General features: G+C 40.5%; 1 protein-coding gene and 1 pseudogene across 7 annotated transcripts in view; both read left to right on the top strand.

Annotated features, from left to right (window-relative positions):
- Window positions 1-16,717, top strand: part of apbb2b (amyloid beta precursor protein binding family B member 2b) — a 71,176-nt gene that overhangs the window by 42,639 nt on the left and 11,820 nt on the right. For 6 of the 7 annotated variants that reach the window (XM_089132361.1, XM_039692469.2, XM_089132364.1 and 3 more), the window contains 6 exons: window positions 300-374; window positions 760-813; window positions 7,064-7,149; window positions 7,255-7,315; window positions 10,979-11,125; window positions 14,366-14,493. In XM_089132361.1, coding sequence (XP_088988487.1) covers window positions 300-374; window positions 760-813; window positions 7,064-7,149; window positions 7,255-7,315; window positions 10,979-11,125; window positions 14,366-14,493 — 551 coding nt within the window. The remainder of the gene's footprint in view (window positions 1-299; window positions 375-759; window positions 814-7,063; window positions 7,150-7,254; window positions 7,316-10,978; window positions 11,126-14,365; window positions 14,494-16,717) is intronic. The other variant, XM_089132365.1, reaches the window with a different exon arrangement.
- On the top strand, window positions 1,551-2,548 carry LOC148978743 (uncharacterized; annotated as a pseudogene).

Here is a 16,717-nt window from a genome sequence, read left to right as displayed (position 1 = left end):
CCTTAATTTAACACAAATTATAGTTTTGAAGTGCCATTTGTGACAGTACTTTGGTTGCCATGGATTAAATAGAGCTGGGTTAATGTTTAATATAGTTACAGGTTGCCATGACTGTATTTACTGTATGTTGGATGATTGGAAAGTGAAAGTAAATATGAAATTACATTTTTTGTAACAATTTAAAAGACACTTTTGATTAATTTAATGCATCCTTGCTAAATGAATGTATTAGTGTCTTGGTCATTGGTCATGCATAATAAAGCTAAAACTATGTGTATTGTATGTTTGTGTGTGTATAGCCTCGGTCCTCATCCCTACAGATAATGCCGGGAAAGGACAGACACTCTGAGACACGCCATCGGGAAGAGGACAAGGTAACAACTCCTTTTGTTGTGGGGAAATTTTTGGTCTCCTTTGATTCTTGCAACAGAGAGTGAGATATCAACATCCATATTGCATCTAATCAAATTACAACCAACACAATCACACACAAACACCCAGCAGCAAGATAATACACATACACAATCACACCAAACACCCAACAGCCAGATACTACACACACAATCACAACCAAACACCCAACAACCAAATACTACACACACACAATCACAAACACCCAACAGCCACACACACACACACACACACACACACACATTCTTGTTGAGTGATCTAACAACCCTGTCTTTCTCCACCCTCCCACCCTTGACTCCTCAACCTTGTCCTCCTTGTTTGTATGTTTGTGTGTGAATAATGGTGCAGAAACAGCCATGGAGTGATTTTGCAGTGGGAAAGATTGACAGTGAGGTCTGGAAGGTTAGTATCTCAGGCAGTTTTTTATTGAACCAAATACACAGTAGAATGCCTAAGGGCACTGCGCTTGGAACAAAACTTGGTTCTGCTCTTCCCAGGGTCCAAAATATATATATTTTTCTGGCCAATGGCAGGTGATTTGAGGCCATATTTTTAAACAGCATTTTGCATTTTAAAAAAGAATTCAAAGAAAAGTCTGTACCTGTAGATGTTCTACTGGTGTAGTTGTGGTCTGAGATCCTGCACTGCTTCACACCTTCCTCACCTTTTGACCTTTAACCTTTCTTCTAAGCATGGATTTCGTCTTTTGTCTGCATGCACTGCAAAACTCATTTATAGTTCTCCTCAAAATGTTCTCCTTTTTTCAAATAGTTTTTTATTGTATTTTATTTAAGATAAATCTCTGTAAACCTCTGTAAACCTTTGTTATTATGCTTAAAACAAACATAAATTGCCAAATTGGGTAAAACATTTGTTCCCTATCGAGGGAACTCGCGATGCGTCACTGTTACGCTTTTGGGAACGCCTCCAGCGTGACTGCGTCTGAAGCATCTATGTCAACTAGTCCAATAGGAAACATGACCGTCATGGGCGGATGACGTCATGACCAGGAAATGATAAAAGAGCACCCGGTGCAAACCGGCATTAGCTTCTTTGCCTCAGCAAGCGATCTGTGTCTCTGTCTGTCTTATTTACTGTTGTCTGTGATTATTATTGGAAACGGAATTATGGCGAAATAAATGTTCAGGCTTTGTGCTTCTCCCTGCCCGCGCTATTTAACGGGTGGGGATACTCACGAGCTTTGTGTCATTTGTTTGGGAATGGAGCATGCGGTGTCAGCCTTCGAGGAGGCTGACTGCCAACACTGCGAGAATCTCTCGCTCCGCATGCTTCGCTCCCGCCTGGCGCTGTTTGATGAGAGCGGCCAGGCTCGCAATCCTCAGGGTGCAGGACCCGCGTCTGCCGAGGCAGCGCGGAGAATGCATTCCTGGGGATCGCAAAAGGATCTTTCAGAGGGGTTGGAGACGGGTCCTGGGGCCTTATCGCCTTCCTTTTCTGAACGATCCAGTGCTCTCGCTCCGGTGTCAGAAGCCCGCGCTGCGGTTCCTTCTGCCCGGGGAGAGAGCCCGATGCTTCAGTGCTCTAGCTCCGAGGAGGTAGATGTACTGAGCATCGACAGTTTAAGCACACACACGGGGGAAAAAGACTCGCCATCTGTTTCTCCCGCATATGATGAGTTGGTGGAAGTGATTACTAGGGCGGTTGAAAAATTACATATTGATTGGCCAGCTGTAAGAGAGGACGCGCGTCCTAAAAGCAAACTCGACGAGCGTTTTCTTTCATCTAGTGTTTCACTTCCACCACGAGGCCTTCCATTCTTTCCCGATTTACATAATGAGATATCAAGAACATGGAATAAGCCGTACTCTGCACGTGTTTTCAGCCCTCAAGTTCATATTTATTCGGGTATAAGGGGGCTGAAAGAGTACGGCTATGAGGCGATGCCCCGGGCTGAACAGACGCTCGCGAGCTATCTGTCACCCGGTTCGGTATCGTCTCTGAAGGCCTCAGCTTTACCCACTAAACCATTAAAAACAACATCTACGTTAGTGGGCAAAGCTTATACGGCAGCAGGTCAGGCTGGTGCATGCCTCCATTCTATGGCTATATTACAGGCATACCAGGCTGAGCTGCTGGGGGATTTGGATAAAAGTGAGGGAGTTGGACCCGATGAAATTAGAGAACTTCGTCGGGCCACAGATTTGTCTCTCAGGGCTACTAAGGAGACCGCTAGAGCAATTGGGCGGTCTATGGCAGCCCTGGTGGCCACTGAGAGACATCTGTGGTTGAATTTGACTGATTTAAAGGACCGAGATCGTTCCTTTCTTTTAGAAAAGATGCCCCGGTTAATCCTGATGGTCTCTTCGGCGACGCTGTTGATGAGGTCGTCGAGAGATTTCAGGAAGCTAAAAAACAGTCAGAGGCATTTAAAAAATTTCTCCCTCGCCGTGTCCAACCCCCTGGGGCTGCTGGGCGTGAGCAGCCCCAGCCGTCAAGCTCATCATATCGTGCGCAACAAAAAGAGAGTGTTGCGTCTCGTGCACCTCCACAAAAACACTGGAGGCAGACGAAACACTCTCAGCCAAAGCCTTCGAAGTCGAAGCCGGATCTGAGGACCGTTCTTCAGGCTAAGAAGGCTTCGGCGCAAAAGAAAAGGTCCTGACGCCACGGGTGTCAGACCAGTGAGGACTGCCCCAACCGAAGTGAACCAGTGTACACCTCAGTATACGGTGCCCGGTTCATTTCGGGGTCCTCAGGGGACAATTCTGCCCACCCCGCCACCCTTGGTGCTTCGGGGCGCAGTGGTCGCCAGAGAACGTCTGGCGCAACGTCGACTCGACGTTGCGTCGGACGGGAACCTTCTGAGGGGGGTTCAAAAACAGTCAGTCCGGTTGGTTTCTGCCGTTATGTTCCAGGCCCCCGGGCTGGGTGTTTTAAATACATCAGAGGCCAGCCTCGAGAGGCTGGTTCCCCTAGTAGAATTTCTGACAGAATGGAGGAATCTGCCAAATATTTCTCGTTGGGTCCTGCAGATGATAGAGGGAGGATACAGAATCCAGTTCGGTTCTCGTCCTCCACGTTTCAACGGGGTGCTGCCCACGTTGGTACACCCCGAGCAGGCTCTGGTAATGGAGCAAGAAGTGAAGGCTTTATTAGCGAAAGAAGCTATAGAGCAGGTGTATCCACCCGACAGGGAATCGGGTTTTTACAGCCGCTATTTCATTGTTCCAAAAAAGGATGGAGGGTTGCGTCCCATTTTAGATCTTCGTCTATTGAATCGTTCAGTTCAGAAACTCAAGTTCAAGATGCTGACACTCAAGCAGATTGTGACTCAAATCAGATCCGAGGACTGGTTCGTCACGATAGATTTGAAAGATGCGTACTTCCATATCTCCATCCTCCCTCAGCACAGGAGGTTCCTGAGGTTTTCTTTCGGGGGCAAAGAATACCAATATCGGGTACTTCCATTCGGTCTGGCTTTATCACCCCGCACGTTCACGAAGTGCGTAGATGCAGCTCTGGCCCCGCTCAGGCTGCAGGGCATACGCATTCTGAACTACATAGACGACTGGCTGATTCTAGCAGAGTCAGAACAGTTAGCGGTTCGGCACCGAGGTGTCGTTCTCGCACATATGCAGAAATTGGGGTTGAGGCTCAACGCCAAGAAGAGTGTGCTTTCTCCAGTACAGAGAACCACTTTTCTTGGTGTGGTATGGGATTCAGTCACGATGCGAGCCACGCTGTCGCCCGCTCGTGTAGCTGCTATCCTTTCCGCCACAAAGGAGCTAAAGCTAGGCCAGTCACGCACTGTGAAACAGTTCGAGAGACTGTTAGGTCTCTTGGCAGCAGCGTCCAACGTGATACCTTTTGGTCTGTTGTATATGAGACCTCTGCAGTGGTGGCTCAGGACCAGAGGGTTCTCCCCGAGGGGGAACCCACTTCGTATGATCAAGATCATGCGGCGGTGTCTCCAAGCCTTGATTATATGGAGGAAACACTGGTTCCTGTCCCAGGGTCCGGTGTTGGGAGCTCTTTGCCATCGAGTGGCTATCTCGACAGATGCTTCCCTCACCGGCTGGGGAGCGGTAATGGAAGGCCGTTCAGCTCAGGGTCTGTGGAGGAGTCATCATCTCTCCTGGCACATAAATTGCCTGGAGATGATGGCTGTCTTCAAGGCTTTGAGATTTTTCCTCCCAGATCTGAGGGGCCATCATGTGCTTGTCCGGACAGACAACACATCGGTGGTCTCTTATTTAAATCGACAGGGGGGTCTGCGTTCGCGTCCACTGTGCAAACTGGCGCACCAGATCCTCCTGTGGTCCCTAGGGAAAGTGCTCTCACTGAGGGCAGTATACATTCCAGGGGCCCAGAATGTAGGAGCAGACACACTGTCGAGGCAGAGGCTGAGGCCGGGGGAATGGAGGCTCCACCCCGAGGTGGTGGAGCAGATCTGGAGGGTGTATGGCCAGGCGGAAGTGGATCTGTTTGCGTCTCAGCACACGACGCACTGTCCTCTTTGGTTCTCCCTCACTCAACCAGCCCCCCTGGGGCTGGATGCTATGGTTCAGGCATGGCCGAGGCTGCGTCTGTATGCCTTTCCCCCTGTAGCTCTGCTCCCAGGAGTTCTGGAGAGAATCCGCCAGGATGGGATAAGTCTATTGCTAGTAGCACCACGCTGGCCAAGTCGTATTTGGTTTGCGGACCTCATTCATCTTCTCGACAGGCCTCCCCTGGAGTTGCCCATCAGGAGAGACCTTCTGTCTCAGGCAGGGGGCACGATATTTCACCGCCAGCCAGAGATTTGGAAACTATGGGTGTGGCCTCTGAGGGGGCACAACTCATGAGTAGTGGTCTGTCAGCGGAAGTGGCTGAGACCATTTTAAGCTCCAGAGCTCCGGCTACGAGGAAACTTTACGCACTTAAATGGAAAGTGTTTACTTCCTGGTGTCGCCAACGCCAGTGGGACCCGATTAATTGTTCAGTCAACACAGTTCTCGAGTTTCTACAAGAGCGTTTCTCGTCAGGTCTATGTCCTTCCACGCTCAAGGTTTACGTGGCAGCCATTGCGGCTTTCCATGCCCTAGTGGGGGGTACTTCCCTCGGTCGAGACCCCTTGATTACACGTTTCCTCCGTGGCACACTGAGGCTGAGGCCTGCAACTCGTACTAGGGTGCCGGCTTGGGATCTGGCTACTGTTCTTGAAGGCTTATCTGGGGTTATCTTTGAGCCCCTGGATTCGGTTTCAGAGAAATTTCTCACTTTTAAAACAGTGTTTCTGTTAGCTATTTCATCCCTTAAGAGAGTCGGTGACCTTCAGGCTCTTTCGGTTTCCCCTGCATGCCTTGAATTTGCACCAGGGATGGTCAAGGCATTCTTATACCCTAAACAAGGCTATGTGCCTAAGGTGCCCACCATGATTCCGAGGCCTATTGTGCTACAGGCTTTTTGTCCTCCACCGTTTTCTTCTCCGGACCAGGAAAGATTGAACCTTTTATGCCCAGTGAGAGCACTGGACAATTATGTGCATCGGACTTCTGCTTTTAGGAGATCTGATCAGTTATTTGTCTGCTTTGGATCTCCCAAGAGGGGTCTTCCTGCTTCAAAGCAGACAGTTAGCAAGTGGATAGTTGAGGCTATTTCTCTGGCTTATGAGTCTTCTGGCCTGCCTTGCCCTTTGGCGGTCAGGGCCCATTCTACCAGGAGTATGGCGGCTTCTAAAGCTCTCTTATCTGGAGTCTCTCTTCAAGATGTTTGTGATGCGGCGGGTTGGTCCTCTCCTCTCACATTTGTCAGGTTTTATAGCCTGGACCTGGAGGCTGCCCCAGGTTCACATGTGCTTAATAATGCTTAGGGTGGTGTGACAACAGGTTGACACTCAGGCATTTGAAAGTCTGGCGATTTGGGTATTCTCGTTCCCAAAAGCGTAACAGTGACGCATCGCGAGTTCCCTCGATAGGGAACGTCTCAGGTTACGTCTGTAACCATAGTTCCCTGAGAAGGGAACGAGACGATGCGTCACCCTGCCATACTTCCTGCATCCCTGTATCGGCTTGCTTCGGCAATTTCTGAAGCTAATGCCGGTTTGCACCGGGTGCTCTTTTATCATTTCCTGGTCATGACGTCATCCGCCCATGACGGTCATGTTTCCTATTGGACTAGTTGACATAGATGCTTCAGACGCAGTCACGCTGGAGGCGTTCCCAAAAGCGTAACAGTGACGCATCGTCTCGTTCCCTTCTCAGGGAACTATGGTTACAGACGTAACCTGAGACGTTTTACATACACACACACACACACACACACACACACACACATATATATATATATATATATTGTTTAAAAAAATATTTGGATATATACAACAAACTTTACTGAGGTTTATGCAGATTATTTATTAAGAAAATGCCTTTTGCTCAATAGCTCTTCATTTCTCCTCACCCTCTCAATATATTCCTTTTGTAAAATGTGCAGGGTTCAACCTTTGTCTTATTTAAAACTGGTTAATCATTTTCAGTTCAGTTTGTTTTAGTCACTCATCGCAGGAACTGTGTTTCCTGTTTTGTTTCTGCGTGACCTGAACATCAACACAGATCTCAGCGCTCAACCCACTGGCTCCATGCTGTATATTTGTATATTTTGCTGTATGATTGTGTTCTCGTGTTTAAGCCTCTCTGCTTTATCTCTGCTTCAGGATCTACAGGCGGCCACAATAAACCCTGACCCCAGTCTGAAAGAGTTTGAAGGCGCAACTCTCCGCTATGCCTCCCTCAAGCTACGGTGTGTGAAAGGAATAAATAAATACAAATGAATGAGGGAGAGGATAAAATTACAGTAAAGTGAGATGTAAAATGTCTCTTCTGATTGCATGTCGTCTGTGTTTAGAAACCCTGCTCCTGTGGAAGATGAAGATTCCAGCAGCATTAACAGTGACCCTGAAGCCAAGGTGAGAGCACACGAGTTTGTTCTGCACATACTGCAGCTATTCAAAGAAAACAACTTACAGGGAACTTATTTTAGCCTTGAGAAAAGGATTCAACCTAACACTCACCAAGCTCTGTAATAAATGTGTATAATATACTGTATAATGGAGCTGGTGTTACCAATTGTTTGGTGTTTTATTTTTAGGAAATGCAACATTATATGATTTAAGTCAAATTGTATCTTGCTGTTGTAAGAGACAAACATGAATCAAATCACTCCCTCAATGGAATGTTATTTGTTGATAATGTTCCTTCCATTAAGGCACCAAAATGAACATAGTGCATTTTTTGGACAGATGCAAGATACAGATTTCAAGTATGATTCTGCCAGTGAAATGACTAATTGTTTGGCGCATATATACCAAGTTCTAACATGAAACTCTGTATGGCGCAGGCTAATGGGTCCTTAACGCAACCTGCTGACAATTACATTGTTAACTACATGACTCAAGCTGATTGGTTCATGTTGCATCTGCAGTCATTGAGCTTGTTGCTAAACATTTAAATAGTTGGTCAGTGTTTGCTGTAGCAGTTTCTCTGAAACCTTCCACCTTCCCCAGCTCCATCTGTATAGATCTGCTATGAGTAATTTCATATGCTATTTGTGCAGCAGCAGTGTGTCTGTGTATGTATTGGCAGTAGCAAGTCTCAGTACTTGCTCAGCGGGAGCGTAGCAGATCTATTCTGCCAAGACCAAATAGATTAATATTGTCATATCCATTACCATGCTAAACTCTTCTGAGACTTGTCTCGATAGAAATGCAAATAGAAAACAGCTAGTTAATAGAAATATAAAATGGAAAACTACATTTTAAACCCTGTTTAAGAGTACATAATGCTTTGATGTTCTCTATTACTGTAACATTACTGTGTATTTAGAGTACATTACTGCTAGTGAGATTGTTTGTCTGAAATAAGCATGATAAATGTGGTTTAACCATGTAGCTGGATTGGCACTAATTATTTAATCAACATTTTTTATCGCCGTTTGTATATTAGTGGAAATTGGTGGTTCTGTTTTACATTTTTCAACTTCAAATGTAATTCTAGATATAGAGTGCCATCTGCTGGCTTCTCAAAGAAATGCACATGCATCTCATGTCATGTCATGCTTGGAGAAATGTAGTAGTAGGGTAAACAAGACCATGCAAAAACACCTTTGTATTTTAGATTTTTACTATATTTAAATAAACACACGCACACACACACAAATAATAGTGTGTTAAATCCTTAGTGGAGCCCTGCTGTTAATGTAAAGCACTAAACAACATCACTTCTGTCAAAAGACTCCCATAAATACACATGCATTTGTGTAACAAAACACAAAATGTGAAACAAATCAACAAAATATTACAAAATTGTAATGGACTACACTGATTAAAAAGAAAATGATACAAGAAATGTCCACAATGCTTTTTACTTTGCAATGGAAGTGGATGGTGGACATGACTGTTAAGCTACAAAATGGTCAAAAAAGTCTGTTTGACTTTTGAGGTAAATGATCGCTTTGACAAAATTGTTTCACATTTCACCATCATAATTCTGCAGATTTCTTTTTTGTTGTTGCAATTATTACCTGATCTCGTTGTATGCTAGCTCCACGTGTATTGAATCCTTCAGTTATGCCTTTTTGTCACATACACCACTATTTAAAAGTTTGGTGTCGGTAAGATTTTTAATGTTTCTGAAAGCATTCTTTTATGCTCATTAAAGGCTGGCTTTATTTGATCAAAGATATACTTAAACATATACAATGCATATACAATAAAAACAGTAATATTTTGAAATATAAATTTTAAAATTACTGTTTTTTATTGTAATTTATTTTAAAATGTAATTTATTCCTGTGATGTCAAAGCTGAATTTTCAGCATTATTACTCAGTCTTCAGTGGCACATTATCCTTCAGAAATCATTTGTGTGAACTCTCTTGAAGATTTTTCATTTGCAACTGTGTCGTATTTTTTATATGAAGAGTTCAGATGCAAAAGCCTCTAAATGCCATTTGAAATTTTCTTCTTTAATGATGATTTTTATCAAACTTGTATATTTAACTCCAGTAATTTCACTTAAATGACAATTAATAGGTAATTATCATTGCCATTTAAGTGAAATCACTGAACTTAAATATACAAGCTTGATAAAAATCATCATTAAAGAAGAAAATTTAAAATGGCACTTAGAGGCTTTTGCATCTGAACTCTTCATATATATTTTTCTATTTTTATTTTTTCTACCTACTGAAATTGTGTGTGATTGTAGAACACTTTGGGCAACTTGTGTTGTATTAAAACTGCTGTGTTGTATTAAAAGCAGAATAAAGAAAATAAGAAAAGGAAAAAATAAATAATTTATCAATTAGCTGTATCATAATTTATGAATTATAACATTTAATAATTTTTTAATAATAACATTTAACAACAAACAACATTTATGATTGTGACAAGCCCACACATGTGTTAGAGTCTCATGCTCCTTTAGTAACCATTTTAATATGCAATTAAGATTCATTGGTGAAAAGAAACTTACGGGAAATACGACATTTATTATTTTGCTTCATTATAAATCTCTTAGTGTAACTCTTGATGAAATGAATGTGTCCTCGCAGAATAAGAGTAAGCATCCCACTGTCTCTTAATTTTGTAATATCCAGGTTTGAATTTGCAGATGAGAGTTCATCTGCTATTCATGCTGCCATTTACCCCACCCTCCCTCCCCCCCCCCCCCCCCCACACACACACACACACTCTCTCTCTCTCTCTCTCTTCCTCTTGAGGATCTGTTCTTTCAGCAGCAGTTAAAATCAAAAACTGAAAGAGTGCAACAACAATGTGCCTATTATTAATCTCTCTCTCACACAAACACTTTCATAATGGAGGAGCCTCATCATCACAGATTGTTAGAAAAGAAGATAGACTGAATGATGGATGAATTTGCTCTTTGAGTGTTTGGGATGAGATACAGATGAGTAAGGAGGAGGGGAACAAGTGGGAGATGAAAGAAAAGATCTTCCAGTAAAAAGGGTCTTCTTGTTTGATCTGTGTGCCTGCGCGTGTGTGTGTGTGTGTGTGTTAATGATCATATGTGTAGGAATGCTCTCTCTTTCTCACTTGTTTTAACAGCAGCTATTCTTAGAAGCTGCCATGTGAAAAATTTAAAGAGGTATTTCATCAGTTTAGTCTCTAGATATCTTCCACTATAGAGTAGGGGAATTTTGTAAATGGATCATAATGTTATAACATTATATATATATATATATATATATATATATATATATAAACAGTATGCTTCATATCCAAAATTCTCCTGTGACAGGAAGGGCATCCTGGCACCACAGGAATAACTCTAGGAAAAAGATATATATATATAGATAGATAGATATGTATATAGATACAGTATAATATATATATATATATATATATATATATATATACAGTATACACTATATATGCACAGTATAGTAGATAAACATAATACTATATAATGGTACTTGTTCCAGTGAAAACTTGTTGTTATGTCTTAAGTCGAACATTTGCTACACTCTTCATTTGCTAAAGTGTGTTGTTGTAGCGCAGTGGTTATGTGTACAGTGTTTGTGCTTAATCTGTGGGTTTGTGTTTATGACAGTGCTTTGCTGTGCGCTCTCTCGGCTGGGTAGAGATGGCAGAAGAGGACTTGGCTCCAGGTAAAAGCAGTGTCGCTGTTAACAACTGCATCCGTCAATTGTCCTACTGCAAGAATGACATACGAGACACTGTGGGCATCTGGGGAGAGGTGAGACACACACACACACACACACTCTCTTTCTCAATTCAATTCAATTCAAATTGCTTTATTGGCATGACTGTACATATTACAATATTGCCAAAGCTTGTAACACATAGCATAGTGAAGACATCAATAAAAACAAAGTATTATAACAACTTAAATTGAAATGTACAAATTAAATTAATTGCAAAAAATAACAGTGTAACAGATTATAAATTCTATGAACGTTTGATACCACAGTGTTTTAACATATATATACACACATACACACATTACTGAGGGTCACTGTGGTGGACATTAGGGAAACACACTGAGGTCACACACACACACATTTCTCTCTCTCTCTCTCTCTCACACACACACACACACACACACAATGTGAAAATGCACAACTACCAAGACTTCCATTGTTAACCAGATTTATACGAACCCATGCTGGGGTGTGTTTCTCGAAAGCATCGTAAGCCAACTGGTCGCAAGTTCCGTCGTTATCAGCACAGTTCAACAAGTCCGTGTTTCCCGAAACCATCGTTCCAACGAACATTCGCTAACAGCATCGCAGAGTTGTGTGGTGTGAACGACAGCTCTCGACCTATGGTTAGAAGGATAGTTTCTAAATTGCATCACATTTGGACTTAACAAATCCGTATCTTCTGCAAAATAAGCAAGCTGACATTCATTACAGCCTGTGTCTTTTATTTAGAACACATAGTTTGTCAAGAGATTTAAAGCACCGTTTTTGAAGACTGCAAATGTGCTCTACTATGTAAGAACCTTTGATTAAGTATGGAAATAAAGCGAAATAACTGAGAAAAATAAGAAATATTCCTCAGATGCCATGTCTGTAATTTATATCAAAACATCAGCATTAATTCGATCTCAAACAATTAAATGAGTTAAAATAAGTTGTTACTCCACCACGTGCGTGACGTTATAAACCAATGTGATTGAACACCATTTTGCGGCATATGGTTTTGGGAAAATAACATCATACTATGGTAGTTAAGCAGCGAGTTATGTCATTGTGCGGGAAACACACCCCTGGTTGACCAACCACACTAAGATTTATATGGATCTGTAGGCAGCACTAAACCATCTTCAGTGTCAATCTGTTTAACAGGGCACACACATATTCATTAAAAAATATACACGTTTCTAAACATATGGCTTGAATCATCTTTAAAAAAGAGATGATATAAAGAGAGGGACAAAATGAGACAATACGAGAAAGAATAGAAGTAATGAAAAGAGGGAAAGCTGAAAATGTCATGCAGAAAAAAAGCGAGTTTAATGTGTTGTGACAGGACACAGGAAGAGAGCCTCTGTTCTCCTTCTGCCTTTTATTTTCTGGTCTGATCTTTTATTCATTACTTCCAACACATACAAGCACTTGCATCTTTAGACCTTATAGTAGCTTGTGACATCGATTCCAAAACCTAGTGAGTTGCCCATGTGAGCAATATTTCAAGGCATCATAGGTGCACTTCGTACTCGAAGGGTGTTTTAATAAGGTAGACAGTATCTTAGATTCAGTTCTTAGACACCTTTGGTCAAAATCTCTCTCACCAGGCATCATTGCATTTATCCTTCGCCGAGAAATTGAGTGAATAAAGTGATGCAAGAGAAACATTGATTGATAAATATAATGAAATTTTATTTAATACTGAAAATTTTGATGCGACAAATAAGCTGACAATTTTAAATAAGCTGCAATAAAAAGTTTGATTTATTAGAGTATCAAGTTTTAAATTAGCAGCAACTTAACCAGTGCTATTTGTTTGAAATGGATTATAATATACTTACATTTCATTCAATACAAAAAGCAAAGTTTAAAAACTTCAGTCGAATTTACAAAATTCACTGTTTTACCCATTGTTTCCATGTGTTGTGCATATTATGCTTGTTAGAATATTACAGTTTAAACTTAGCAACATGGCTACGTGTTTTGTTTGTGTTGAGCTATTTCTCTAAAATTACATGGATTACAATATATTTACATTTCAATACCAAAAAGATTAGTTTATACTTTTTTACCCATTAATTGTTTGTGCTATACATTTTATGCTTATTATAGTAATATGTTTTTAGCTTAAAAAATGTGTGAACACCAAAATCGAGGCTAGAGTGCTACTTGTATGAAGCCTTATTAACCACCACGCAAATGGGTATAGGGTCCCGCAGGTTTGAGTACCCTGGCCCTGCTAACCAAGCAATTCAATCAGTTGATGACCGCTGTTACAGCAGCACTGTTGACCTCATTTATTACATATTAACATTGCTTCCGTAACCAAATTTAGAATGCTGCAAACATTTTTCATTACTGTTTATATGCGAATAAGCCTAAATTAAATCTGCTCATTTAAAGCAATCGTGTCTCTTCTTGATTAAACTGCTCGATTCATGATTCTTTGACGTCTTGAACCGTCAGAGTTTCAATGGAGGGACAGAAATCTTCCAAATTTCATTAAAATAAAAATACATATTTGTGTTCCGAAAATGCACGAAAGTCATATGGGTTTGGAACGACACTGAGATTGAGTAAATGATGGCATTTTCATCTTTGGGTGAAATAACACTAACCAAATTGGCGTTGTTTTATTTACGTCAGAAATACATTGCGTATGTAACTAAATAGGTTACTTTTATTAAAAAAATGTATCCTTCTCCCAGCTCACCGGCCACTTTCATGTCTTTTGGAAGATGAATTTACGTTTTGTAAGTCCGACAACTCTGATTCTCTGCGCTGAAGTTCAAACTATTACATGGCGGCACTAATCACCAGTTATCGTCTAACAAAATCATTTTAAAAGTGTTTAAAAGACAAAATACAAACACTAACAAATATTTGAGAATCAGAATATCAGCCATATTTCACAATAAGAAGACAATTGTTCAAGCTAAAAGCAAGTACCAATATTGAAGACAATGTACTAAATTAAGACTCTTGATGAATCCAAAACCAAGAAGGTTTATATCTTAAAGCTTAAGGGAGCAAGTACAAAAGTGTAGACATTTTTTGGTATGCAGTTTAATAAATATAGATTTTTAAATGTCTCACTTACTTCTATGCAATATAATGTTGTGCAAATGTTACGTAATGTTGGGGTGTGGGGGGCCTGAGATCATTTGGGGCCCCCAAAATGGTAAACCCGCTCCTACTATGTAGGCATTATACAGCAAGAAAGCTCACTAGGTTTTGAAACTGAACACTCTTCTTGTTCTCTGGCATTGTGCGTGTGTTTCCAGGGGAAGGATATGTACCTCATTCTGGAGAATAACATGCTGAATCTGGTTGACCCGATGGATCGGTGCGTTCTACACTCTCAGCCAATCGCAAGCATCCGTGTGTGGGGCGTCGGCCGCGATAATGGAAGGTAAATGCTGGTTGTCATGGCAATGGGTATTTTTATGGGTTAGTTAAGGAGAACATGTTAAATGATTAAGGGATTATAAAATGTTTAATAAATGACAGAGATAAACTGACTAAAACAGAATGTTTAATAACTCTGTGTTTATGAAAATATGGGAGGTGTTTCTAAAAATCTCTTTATAAATATCAGAGTTTTTGAAACCGCACAGATGGGGCAAAAATGGATTTTATATCAGTTTAAACATTGCAGCTGCCAAAGACAGCATCAGGGTCTAATTTACGAGGAGCTAATTTTATAATTTGCTGCACTTGTTTCGCTGAATCTCTGAGACCCACTAAATGTTGGCTCAATCTCCTCGAGTAAGTTCTTTCTCTGCCTAGTTAAATCAGATAAAGGCCATTTCAAATACTGAAATGACCTATAAAAGCTATTGAATGCAAGTGAAGTAAATGAACATTTCACCATTACAATACTTTATTGCTGGGAAAAGGAAATACTATATATAAATAATAATTAAAATAATGATATAATTGTTTTTCAGCCATTTACATAATTTTCAATCAGCGAGAGTTGCCAAGTATTTTCAAAATATTTACTGCAAAACTTTATGTAAAAATAATGAATACATGTTTTCCTCAGTTTTTCTTTTAAATAATCACTAAGGAGTAATGATATTTAATGACTTTCCTGTATATGAAACAATATAACAATACCTAGTAATATAGTTTTGATTAATTTTTAAACATATATATTAACAAAATATTTTTTGCTAAGACATTTTAATGTACAAAAATGTAAAAATAAATAAATAAATAAATAAAATAAAGACTTGAAACTGACAGTTTGTCTCAGTCACAGAATATGTAAGGAATATTTTATTTATTTTTTTTTTATTGCAAATTAACAAAACAGTAACACATACAAGGTAAGAAATCAGTGGCACATCTACAATACAGAAGAAGGAAAAAATATATATATGTGTAAGGAATAATTGACGACGGACCGCTGAATTATTATAAAAATAATGCACACGTGTCGTGGACGTTACACCTCATGTGTGCATTATTAATTTCTAATAATTCAATGGCCCTGGAGTCAATTATTCCACTTATACTACAGTTACCACACCTCAAAACATTGTTCAGATGATGTATTTCAAGACGTTTGTCAAGTTTTTGTCCTTTGTATGTGTGTGCGTTTGAGTGGGAGAGCGAGAGAGCATGAGAAAGAAACGTGATTTCCTTAATAACTAATAAATGCATAAAAAATTAAATATAATTTTGTGACAGAAAACTGGGAAATAATTTGTTGTTTTTATACTATTGTTTACTATATGTATTTTACTCAGTCAGTGTCGTTGTGGGTTTTGTTTTTTTTGTCGTTGTAGTCTGTAAGGACCTTTGAAATAACTGAAATCATTTGGTGAATTTTTTTTCCCTGAAAATAATTGCACACCGTAGAACGTTCTCAACCAATCAGAACCAATAATTCAACATCCTTGTAGTATAATGCTTAATTTGATATCACTAAAATATATTGTGACTATTCAGTATAACCTATTGCCCAGTTCTAGTGGCTGATGCATGTGCTGTGAATTCTTCACATTTTCATTTTAATTAGTGATTTATATCTGCAAACGTCAGCATCTCTGCACCTGTGACTTTCCTCAAGCGTTCATTACTTATTACACTCTGTTAGAGATTCACTTAATGTATCTGTGTTAATGTATTCTGAGATTGAGATACTCCTCCAGTCCCTTCACGCTAAAGGTCATTATAATGATTCTGGATTGAAGAAGTCACCCCAGTGAAAGGAGAACTGAAATAAAAGATTGATGATTGAGAGACTAATGAAAGTTTAATCCAGTGTTATAGGGCCTGCGCAAATGTGTAGCTGTGAGTATTTTTGACTTCCAAATGTTGCATATGAATCTCTTACACATTTTGAAGACCTGCACTTTTCCTGCTTTAGTCCCAGTAGAGCTGATTGATGTGTGTGTGTGTGTGTGTGTGTGCGTGCGCGTGTGTGTCCGTGTGTGTGAATGATGCAGGGGTGGAATGCAGCATACTACATCAGGGATGCTGAATCACAGTTTTGCCTCACTGCTTATAAGCAGTACCACACTCTGACCAGCAGATGGCGTACTTCAAATGTTCATGCAAAAGGAACCATGCTTTAGGCTGGGCTTTTTCAGACTTATTGTGTAGTCTGCATGTGTAAGTATGTG

The sequence above is a fragment of the Pimephales promelas genome, chromosome 6, assembly GCF_988280905.1.
Source record: "Pimephales promelas chromosome 6, fPimPro1.hap1.1, whole genome shotgun sequence".
Classification (NCBI taxonomy): Eukaryota; Metazoa; Chordata; class Actinopteri; order Cypriniformes; family Leuciscidae; genus Pimephales; species Pimephales promelas.
The sequence above is the reverse complement of the archived record's forward strand: the minus strand, read 5'-3'. Positions and strand labels throughout refer to the sequence as shown.